The 12298-nt window shown below is 41.8% G+C and overlaps 1 protein-coding gene across 1 annotated transcript in view; it reads left to right on the top strand.

Moving 5' to 3' along the window:
* Positions 1-1032: 1032 nt before the first annotated feature.
* RanBPM (Ran-binding protein M) overlaps positions 1033-12298 on the top strand; it is a 149888-nt gene continuing 138622 nt past the window's right edge. Inside the window, exon 1 of the mRNA XM_071666611.1 lies at positions 1033-1244. Within this exon, the coding sequence (XP_071522712.1) occupies positions 1055-1244 (190 nt within the window). The 5' untranslated portion in view covers positions 1033-1054. The remainder of the gene's footprint in view (positions 1245-12298) is intronic.

Here is a 12298-nt window from a genome sequence, read left to right as displayed (position 1 = left end):
CAACGTGGTGTCTACTATCATTCGAAAACTGCTTTGTTATTGGAGAGAAGATTTTAAAAGGCAAAGCAGATTTCACGTAGAATTGAATTATAATTCTTATCATGAAAGGCATCTATGATGGACAATGTCCTGGCATTTATAGTGCACTGAATGCATTTATTGCTTTCCTTTTAATATAATCAACGCTTTACCGGAATCACAAACTGCGTGATGCTAGATAAAATCTATAAATTGGCCGAATCTCAAGTAAATGATGTGAGGAGTGGCGGAGCTTGTTCGAAGGTTGGTTATTTTGCGAGTGGGTGACGACTGATGCTTACGGTAACATCTCTACTACTGATCTCGAGATTTTCTATGAAAATTAGAAATCAAATTTACATAGCTTTATGAATTTCCGACGGAGATTTTTCTACTGAGAACAAAGAATATTAGATAAATATCAGTCACTAAAAATTCTAATAAAATTGAGGCTCCTTTTCCCCCCACCACACAACACTACCTATGTAGTGATTATTTAAGAAGATGCAAAATTTGCTAATTCTGCCGCAGAGATCGTGTCTTTCGTTTGTTTGCATCATTATGCTCTCCATAATCTGCTGTAAGTTTACTGGGGTAGGAATTATGCAATGTACCTTTAAATCATCAGCAATTATACAATAATTTCATCAAAAATGTATCCAATACTGTTTGATACTATGTGATTATTTGATCAGCATGTGTAATTGTACAGTTAATTTCATTTGATGGAATAGACTACCATGAAAAGGATTGTAAGTGCTAACCTTGGCCCCTTGACTTATCTGAACGGTTTGAATAGCGCGCCATTAACGAGCTAGTGTGGGATTCATTTTTTCGTATAAGTTGTTTCAACTAAGTCAGTTTTGTCCGGATTGAAGAATGAATAAATTTTCTACTTGAGAGACAATTACTTAGAATGTATCTAATGAAAATCAATTCCTTTTCTGTAATGTTACTTAATTTTACAATACTTACTGAAAGAGTTAGATTTTAGGATTGTGTGGTAAAATTATTGGAATGTCAGTAACTGGTGAAAATGGCGACAAGTAGTGGAAGGTGTAGCGTAGAGCCTCCACTTTATGTCCCTCACAGTGGACAAGATCCAATTAAGGCATTATATCCCATGGTAAATGAGGAAGAGACACCTCTTCCAAGATGCTGGAGTAGCAAAGACAAATACAGTTTCATTGGTTTATCACAAAATAACCTCAGAGTTCACTACAAGGGTAAGTGACTTGACTTGGGTCTTTGTTTATGTTATTATTGTGGTTGCTAGTCTTTCCAGATAAATGCTTATGGATATTTCTCAGTACTAAAATGATAGAAGAACTCTTGCTGAAACCTGCTTTGGAAAATCTTTACCGTAAATGGTATTATACAGTGGATATTGAATGTTAATTAAGGGGGTTCGAGTTCTTTGTTTGTGTTTTTGGTGCGATCAGCTGATTGCGACGCACAGCATTCGCGAGGAGAGTTGAGACAATTGTTACCACGCAGCAAACCTTGACGGGCCTCTAGTGTTCTCATTCAAGGTGAACACTCCAACATAGTTCATTAAGCCACCTGAATGGTTCACTTTTCTAATGTTAGCGAGACATGTAGTTAAGTCACTCGAATAAAGTTGTCAGGTATTTTTGCTCGTGTGGATTAGCAGAGCATGTGGGGTTTGAAGTGCCATTCTCGAAATTTAATGAGATCATGTATAGTATATTTCGCTTCGCAGGTGTTTAAGTGAAGGGCTGTCAATGAAGTCATTAGGATGTTAGTTGAGTGATATGAGAACATTTTATTATTTAGGAACTGAATAGCTAACTTGGGGTTTGAAACTGGATATTCAGTAATTTTGTACTGCAGTGGTGTTAGTAATTGAAAGAGTTATGGGTAATTTGAAAGGGAGTCATAAAAGTTTTTGAATATGATTTTGAGCATAAACTTTCATGCACAATATTAAGTAAGGTGATGATTGCGTGAGTTATGAATATCAGGGTTTGTTTTGGATTGACCATTGTAAATTTTGGTGAAATGCCGTACAAAAAAGAATAGAATCAATGAAAACTTCATCCAGCTTTTCTAGTAGCCAAGGTTTATTTGAATTTTTAATATTTTGGTCAAAACTGACCAGACACACCCATGGTTGAACAGTTTGCCAACTGCTGACAGTTGTTATCAAACAGATGACAGATGAGTAGCTGCTCACAACCCCACCCAGCCTCCCATAACACCACCTGGTAACCACATTGCTTCCAACTGCTTTTTTTGACCAACAACTCAAACTAGGAGCATAGGAGAGATTTTCATATGTTGTATTGGTATGTTATGATTGTTTATCCTATTTTTTCATTAATCAAGACTGCATTTTCTCTGATATTCGTAATCCTCATCATTATTGCTTCATTGGATAGTGCAGAATAAAAACTCTTATTCTGTTTCTCATCACAATTGCAGAGCAGAATCATGTAATTCTCAAAGCTAGTTTGGATACATAGCTAGACTGGTGATTTACCAGTTATTCTATATCAAACTGATAATCATAATGCTGTAGTTACATTTGATTAGCTGAACATCTCAGATCATTATAATTATAGCTTGAAAGCATTATAGAATATGATAATTCCATAATTGTTGTTTGGTGGCTGCCATTGTTAAATTGGTAGTTTTACCAGAGTCCCACCATGTTATTATCTGCTTTAATTGGACAAAAGTTATATATATATATATATATATATATATATATATATATATATATATATATATATTTTTTTTTTTGCTTTGTCGCTGTCTCCCGTGTTTGCGAGGTAGCGCAAGGAAACAGACGAAAGAAATGGCCCAACCAACCCCCATACACATGTATATACATACGTCCACACACGCAAATATACATACCTACACAGCTTTCCATGGTTTACCCCAGACGCTTCACATGCCCTGATTCAATCCACTGACAGCACGTCAGCCCTGGTATACCACATCGATCCAATTCACTCTATTCCTTGCCCTCCTTTCACCCTCCTGTATGTTCAGGCCCCGATAACACAAAATCTTTTTCACTCCATCTTTCCACCTCCAATTTGGTCTCCCACTTCTCGTTCCCTCCACCTCCGACACATATATCCTCTTGATCAATCTTTCCTCACTCATGCTCTCCATGTGCCCAAACCATTTCAAAACACCCTCTTCTGCTCTCTCAACCACGCTCTTTTTATTTCCACACATCTCTCTTACCCTTACGTTACTTACTCGATCAAACCACCTCACACCACACATTGTCCTCAAACATCTCATTTCCAGCACATCCATCCTCCTGCGCACAACTCTATCCATAGCCCACGCCTCTCAACCATACAACATTGTTGGAACCACTATTCCTTCAAACATACCCATTTTTGCTTTCCGAGATAATGTTCTCGACTTCCACACATTCTTCAAGGCTCCCAGGATTTTCGCCCCCTCCTCCACCCTATGATCCACTTCCACTTCCATGGTTCCATCCGCTGCCAGATCCACTCCCAGATATCTAAAACACTTTACTTCCTCCAGTTTTTCTCCATTCAAACTTACCTCCCAATTGACTTGACCCTCAACCCTACTGTACCTAATAACCTAGCTCTTATTCAAATTTACTCTTAACTTTCTTCTTTCACACACTTTACCAAACTCAGTCACCAGCTTCTGCAGTTTCTCACATGAATCAGCCACCAGCGCTGTATCATCAGCGAACAACAACTGACTCACTTCCCAAGCTCTCTCATCCCCAACAGACTTCATACCTGCCCCTCTTTCCAAAACTCTTGCATTCACCTCCCTAACAACCCCATCCATAAACAAATTAAACAACCATGGAGACATCACACACCCCTGCCGCAAACCTACATTCACTGAGAACCAATCACTTTCCTCTCTTCCTACACGTACACATGCCTTACATCCTCGATAAAAACTTTTCACTGCTTCTAGCAACTTGCCTCCCACACCATATATTGTTAATACTTTCCACAGAGCATCTCTATCAACTCTATCATATGCCTTCTCCAGATCCATAAATGCTACATACAAATCCATTTGCTTTTCTAAGTATTTCTCACATGCATTCTTCAAAGCAAACACCTGATCCACACATCCTCTACCACTTCTGAAACCACACTGCTCTTCCCCAATCTGATGCTTTGTACATGCCTTCACCCTCTCAATCAATACCCTCCCATATAATTTACCAGGAATACTCAACAAACTTATACACCTCTGTAATTTGAGCACTCACTCTTATCCCCTTTGCCTTTGTACAATGGCACTATGCTGGCATTCCGCCAATCCTCAGGCACCTCGCCATGAGGCATACATACATTGAATAACCTTACCAACCAGTCAATAATACAGTCACCCCCTTTTTTAATAAATTCCACTGCAATACCATCCAAACCTGCTGCCTTGCCGGTTTTCATCTTCCGCAAAGCTTTTACTACCTCTTCTCTGTTTACCAAATCATTTTCCCTAACCCTCTCACTTTGCACACCACCTCGACCAAAACACCCTATATCTGCCACTCTATCATCAAACACATTGAACAAACCTTCAAAATACTCACTCCATCTCCTTCTCACATCACCCCTACTTGTTATCACCTCCCCTTTTGCGCCCTTCACTGAAGTTCCCATTTGCTCCCTTGTCTTACGCACTTTATTTACCTCCTTCCAGAACATCTTTTTCTTCTCCCAAAAATTTAATGATACTCTCTCACCCCAACTCTCATTTGCCCTCTTTTTCACCTCTTGCACCTTTCTCTTGACCTCCTGTCTCTTACTTTTATACATCTCCCACTCAATTGCATTTTTTCCCTGCAAAAATCGTCCAAATGCCTCTCTCTTCTCTTTCACTAATAATCTTACTTCTTCATCCCACCACTCACTACCCTCTCTAATCAACCCACCTCCCACTCTTCTCATATATATATATATATATATATATATATATATATATATATATATATATATATTTTATATTTTATTATACTTTGTCGCTGTCTCCCGCGTTTGCGAGGTAGCGCAAGGAAACAGACGAAAGAAATGGCCCAACCCCCCCCATACACATGTATATACATACGTCCACACACGCAAATATACATACCTACACAGCTTTCCATGGTTTACCCCAGACGCTTCACATGCCCTGATTCAATCCACTGACAGCACGTCAGCCCTGGTATACCACATCGATCCAATTCACTCTATTCCTTGCCCTCCTTTCACCCTCCTGTATGTTCAGGCCCTGATAACACAAAATCTTTTTCACTCCATCTTTCCACCTCCAATTTGGTCTCCCACTTCTCGTTCCCTCCACCTCCGACACATATATCCTCTTGATCAATCTTTCCTCACTCATGCTCTCCATGTGCCCAAACCACTTTCAAAACACCCTCTTCTGCTCTCTCAACCACGCTCTTTTTATTTCCACACATCTCTCTTACCCTTACGTTACTTACTCGATCAAACCACCTCACACCACACATTGTCCTCAAACATCTCATTTCCAGCACATCCATCCTCCTGCGCACAACTCTATCCATAGCCCACGCCTCTCAACCATACAACATTGTTGGAACCACTATTCCTTCAAACATACCCATTTTTGCTTTCCGAGATAATGTTCTCGACTTCCACACATTCTTCAAGGCTCCCAGGATTTTCGCCCCCTCCTCCACCCTATGATCCACTTCCGCTTCCATGGTTCCATCCGCTGCCAGATCCACTCCCAGATATCTAAAACACTTTACTTCCTCCAGTTTTTCTCCATTCAAACTTACCTCCCAATTGACTTGACCCTCAACCCTACTGTACCTAATAACCTAGCTCTTATTCAAATTTACTCTTAACTTTCTTCTTTCACACACTTTACCAAACTCAGTCACCAGCTTCTGCAGTTTCTCACATGAATCAGCCACCAGCGCTGTATCATCAGCGAACAACAACTGACTCACTTCCCAAGCTCTCTCATCCCCAACAGACTTCATACCTGCCCCTCTTTCCAAAACTCTTGCATTCACCTCCCTAACAACCCCATCCATAAACAAATTAAACAACCATGGAGACATCACACACCCCTGCCGCAAACCTACATTCACTGAGAACCAATCACTTTCCTCTCTTCCTACACGTACACATGCCTTACATCCTCGATAAAAACTTTTCACTGCTTCTAGCAACTTGCCTCCCACACCATATATTGTTAATACTTTCCACAGAGCATCTCTATCAACTCTATCATATGCCTTCTCCAGATCCATAAATGCTACATACAAATCCATTTGCTTTTCTAAGTATTTCTCACATGCATTCTTCAAAGCAAACACCTGATCCACACATCCTCTACCACTTCTGAAACCACACTGCTCTTCCCCAATCTGATGCTTTGTACATGCCTTCACCCTCTCAATCAATACCCTCCCATATAATTTACCAGGAATACTCAACAAACTTATACACCTCTGTAATTTGAGCACTCACTCTTATCCCCTTTGCCTTTGTACAATGGCACTATGCTGGCATTCCGCCAATCCTCAGGCACCTCGCCATGAGGCATACATACATTGAATAACCTTACCAACCAGTCAATAATACAGTCACCCCCTTTTTTAATAAATTCCACTGCAATACCATCCAAACCTGCTGCCTTGCCGGTTTTCATCTTCCGCAAAGCTTTTACTACCTCTTCTCTGTTTACCAAATCATTTTCCCTAACCCTCTCACTTTGCACACCACCTCGACCAAAACACCCTATATCTGCCACTCTATCATCAAACACATTGAACAAACCTTCAAAATACTCACTCCATCTCCTTCTCACATCACCCCTACTTGTTATCACCTCCCCTTTTGCGCCCTTCACTGAAGTTCCCATTTGCTCCCTTGTCTTACGCACTTTATTTACCTCCTTCCAGAACATCTTTTTCTTCTCCCAAAAATTTAATGATACTCTCTCACCCCAACTCTCATTTGCCCTCTTTTTCACCTCTTGCACCTTTCTCTTGACCTCCTGTCTCTTACTTTTATACATCTCCCACTCAATTGCATTTTTTCCCTGCAAAAATCGTCCAAATGCCTCTCTCTTCTCTTTCACTAATAATCTTACTTCTTCATCCCACCACTCACTACCCTCTCTAATCAACCCACCTCCCACTCTTCTCATATATATATATATATATATATATATATATATATATATATATATATATATATTATTTTATATTTTATTATACTTTGTCGCTGTCTCCCGCGTTTGCGAGGTAGTGCAAGGAAACAGGCGAAAGAAATGGCCCAACCCCCCCCATACACATGTATATACATACGTCCACACACGCAAATATACATACCTACACAGCTTTCCATGGTTTACCCCAGACGCTTCACATGCCCTGATTCAATCCACTGACAGCACGTCAACCCCGGTATACCACATCGCTCCAATTCACTCTATTCCTTGCCCTCCTTTCACCCTCCTGCATGTTCAGGCCCCGATCACACAAAATCTTTTTCACTCCATCTTTCCACCTCCAATTTGGTCTCCCTCTTCTCCTCGTTCCCTCCACCTCCGACACATATATCCTCTTGGTCAATCTTTCCTCACTCATTCTCTCCATGTGCCCAAACCACTTCAAAACACCCTCTTCTGCTCTCTCAACCACGCTCTTTTTATTTCCACACATCTCTCTTACCCTTACGTTACTCACTCGATCAAACCACCTCACACCACACATTGTCCTCAAACATCTCATTTCCAGCACATCCATCCTCCTGCGCACAACTCTATCCATAGCCCACGCCTCGCAACCATACAACATTGTTGGAACCACTATTCCTTCAAACATACCCATTTTTGCTTTCCGAGATAATGTTCTCGACTTCCACACATTCTTCAAGGCCCCCAGAATTTTCGCCCCCTCCCCCACCCTATGATCCACTTCCGCTTCCATGGTTCCATCCGCTGCCAGATCCACTCCCAGATATCTAAAACACTTCACTTCCTCCAGTTTTTCTCCATTCAAACTCACCTCCCAATTGACTTGACCCTCAACCCTACTGTACCTAATAACCTTGCTCTTATTCACATTTACTCTTAACTTTCTTCTTCCACACACTTTACCAAACTCAGTCACCAGCTTCTGCAGTTTCTCACATGAATCAGCCACCAGCGCTGTATCATCAGCGAACAACAACTGACTCACTTCCCAAGCTCTCTCATCCCCAACAGACTTCATACTTGCCCCTCTTTCCAAAACTCTTGCATTTACCTCCCTAACAACCCCATCCATAAACAAATTAAACAACCATGGAGACATCACACACCCCTGCCGCAAACCTACATTTACTGAGAACCAATCACTTTCCTCTCTTCCTACACGTATATATATATATATATATATATATATATATATATATATATATATATATATTTTTTTTTTTTTTTTTGCTTTGTCGCTGTCTCCCGCGTTTGCAAGGTAGCGCAAGGAAACAGACGAAAGAAATGGCCCAACCCACCCCCATACACATGTATATACATATGTCCACACACACAAATATACATACCTACACAGCTTTCCATGGTTTACCCCAGACGCTTCACATGCCCTGGTTCAATCCACTGACAGCACGTCAACCCCGGTATACCACATCGATCCAATTCACTCTATTCCTTGCCCTCCTTTCACCCTCCTGCATGTTCAGGCCCCGATCACACAATATCTTTTTCACTCCATCTTTCCACCTCCAATTTGGTCTCCCACTTCTCCTCGTTCCCTCTACCTCTGACACATATATCCTCTTGGTCAATCTTTCCTCACTCATTCTCTCCATGTGCCCAAACCACTTCAAAACACCATCTTCTGCTCTCTCAACCACGCTCTTTTTATTTCCACACATCTCTCGTACCCTTACGTTACATACTCGATCAAATCACCTCACACCACACATTGTTCTCAAACATCTCATTTCCAGCACATCCATCCTCCTGCGCACAACTCTATCCATAGCCCATGCCTCGCAACCATACAACATTGTTGGAACCACTATTCCTTCAAACATACCCATTTTTGCTTTCCAAGATAATGTTCTCGACTTCCACACATTCTTCAAGGCTCCCAGCATTTTCGCCCCCTCCCCCACCCTATGATCCACTTCTGCTTCCATGGTTCCATCCGCTGCCAGATCCACTCCCAGATATCTAAAACACTTTCCAAATATGTAGGTTTGCGGCAGGGGTGTGTGATGTCTCCATGGTTGTTTAATTTGTTTATGGATGGGGTTGTTAGGGAGGTAAATGCAAGAGTTTTGGAAAGAGGGGCAAGTATGAAGTCTGTTGGGGATGAGAGAGCTTGGGAAGTGAGTCAGTTGTTGTTCGCTGATGACACAGCGCTGGTGGCTGATTCATGTGAGAAACTGAAGAAGCTGGTGACTGAGTTTGGTAAAGTGTGTGGAAGAAGAAAGTTAAGAGTAAATGTGAATAAGAGCAAGGTTATTAGGTACAGTAGGGTTGAGGGTCAAGTCAATTAGGAGGTGAGTTTGAATGGAGAAAAACTGGAGGAAGTGAAGTGTTTTAGATATCTGGGAGTGGATCTGGCAGCGGATGGAACCATGGAAGCGGAAGTGGATCATAGGGTGGGGGAGGGGGCGAAAATTCTGGGGGCCTTGAAGAATGTGTGGAAGTCGAGAACATTATCTCGGAAAGCAAAAATGGGTATGTTTGAAGGAATAGTGGTTCCAACAATGTTGTATGGTTGCGAGGCGTTGGCTATGGATAGAGTTGTGCGCAGGAGGATGGATGTGCTGGAAATGAGATGTTTGAGGACAATGTGTGGTGTGAGGTGGTTTGATCGAGTGAGTAACGTAAGGGTAAGAGAGATGTGTGGAAATAAAAAGAGCGTGGTTGAGAGAGCAGAAGAGGGTGTTTTGAAGTGGTTTGGGCACATGGAGAGGATGAGTGAGGAAAGATTGACCAAGAGGATATATCTGTCGGAGGTGGAGGGAACAAGGAGAAGAGGGAGACCATATTGGAGGTCGAAAGATGGAGTGAAAAAGATTTTGTGGGATCGGGGCCTGAACATGCAGGAGGGTGAAAGGAGGGCAAGGAATAGAGTGAATTGGAGCGATGTGGTATACCGGGGCTGACGTGCTGTCAGTGGATTGAATCAAGGCATGTGAAGCGTCTGGGGTAAACCATGGAAAGCTGTGTAGGTATGTATATTTGCATGTGTGGACGTATGCATATACATGTGTATGGGGGTGGGTTGGGCCATTTCTTTCGTCTGTTTCCTTGTGCTACCTCGCAAACGCGGGAGACAGCGACAAAGTATAAAAAAAAAAAGAAAAGAAAAGAAATGGCCCAACCCCCCCCCATACACATGTATATACATACGTCCACACACGCAAATATACATACCTACACAACTTTCCATGGTTTACCCCAGACGCTTCACATGCCTTGATTCAATCCACTGACAGCACATCAACCCCGGTATACCACATCGCTCCAATTCACTCTATTCCTTGCCCTCCTTTCACCCTCCTGCATGTTCAGGCCCCGATCACACAAAATCTTTTTCACTCCATCTTTCCACCTCCAATTTGGTCTCCCTCTTCTCCTCGTTCCCTCCACCTCCGACACATATATCCTCTTGGTCAATCTTTCCTCACTCATTCTCTCCATGTGCCCAAACCACTTCAAAACACCCTCTTCTGCTCTCTCAACCACGCTCTTTTTATTTCCACACATCTCTCTTACCCTTACGTTACTCACTCGATCAAACCACCTCACACCACACATTGTCCTCAAACATCTCATTTCCAGCACATCCATCCTCCTGCGCACAACTCTATCCATAGCCCACGCCTCGCAACCATACAACATTGTTGGAACCACCATTCCTTCAAACATACCCATTTTTGCTTTCCGAGATAATGTTCTCGACTTCCACACATTCTTCAAGGCCCCCAGAATTTTCGCCCCCTCCCCCACCCTATGATCCACTTCCGCTTCCATGGTTCCATCCGCTGCCAGGTCCACTCCCAGATATCTAAAACACTTCACTTCCTCCAGTTTTTCTCCATTCAAACTCACCTCCCAATTGACTTGACCCTCAACCCTACTGTACCTAATAACCTTGCTCTTATTCACATTTACTCTTAACTTTCTTCTTCCACACACTTTACCAAACTCAGTCACCAGCTTCTGCAGTTTCTCACATGAATCAGCCACCAGCGCTGTATCATCAGCGAACAACAACTGACTCACTTCCCAAGCTCTCTCATCCCCAACAGACTTCATACTTGCCCCTCTTTCCAAAACTCTTGCATTTACCTCCCTAACAACCCCATCCATAAACAAATTAAACAACCATGGAGACATCACACACCCCTGCCGCAAACCTACATATATATGTATATATATATATATATATATATATATATATATATATATATATATGTATATATGTATATGTGTATAGGGGAAAAAAAGGACAAATGAGAGTTGGGGTGAGAGAGTATCATTAAATTTTAGGGAGAATAAAAAGATGTTCTGGAAGGAGGTAAATAAAGTGCGTAAGACAAAGGAGCAAATGGGAACTTCAGTGAAGGGCGCAAATGGGGAGGTGATAACAAGTAGTGGTGATGTGAGAAGGAGATGGAGTGAGTATTTTGAAGGTTTGTTGAATGTGTTTGATGATAGAGTGGCAGATATAGGGTGTTTTGGTCGAGGTGGTGTGCAAAGTGAGAGGGTTAGGGAAAATGATTTGGTAAACAGAGAAGAGGTAGTGAAAGCTTTGCGGAAGATGAAAGCCAGCAAGGCAGCAGGTTTGGATGGTATTGCAGTGGAATTTATTAAAAAAGGGGGTGACTGTATTGTTGACTGGTTGGTAAGGTTATTTAATGTATGTATGACTCATGGTGAGGTGCCTGAGGATTGGCGGAATGCGTGCATAGTGCCATTGTACAAAGGCAAAGGGGATAAGAGTGAATGCTCAAATTACAGAGGTATAAGTTTGTTGAGTATTCCTGGTAAATTATATGTGAGGGTATTGATTGAGAGGGAGAAGGCATGTACAGAGCATCAGATTGGGGAAGAGCAGTGTGGTTTCAGAAGTGGTAGAGGATGTGTGGATCAGGTGTTTGCTTTGAAGAATGTATGTGAGAAATACTTAGAAAAGCAAATGGATTTGTATGTAGCATTTATGGATCTGGAGAAGGCATATGATAGAGTTGATAGAGATGCTCTGTGGAAGGTATTAAGAATATAT

Source organism: Panulirus ornatus, chromosome 11 (genome assembly GCF_036320965.1).
Source record: "Panulirus ornatus isolate Po-2019 chromosome 11, ASM3632096v1, whole genome shotgun sequence".
Taxonomy (NCBI): domain Eukaryota; kingdom Metazoa; phylum Arthropoda; class Malacostraca; order Decapoda; family Palinuridae; genus Panulirus; species Panulirus ornatus.
Note: the sequence above shows the minus strand (reverse complement) of the source record. Positions and strands in the feature narration are given on the sequence as shown.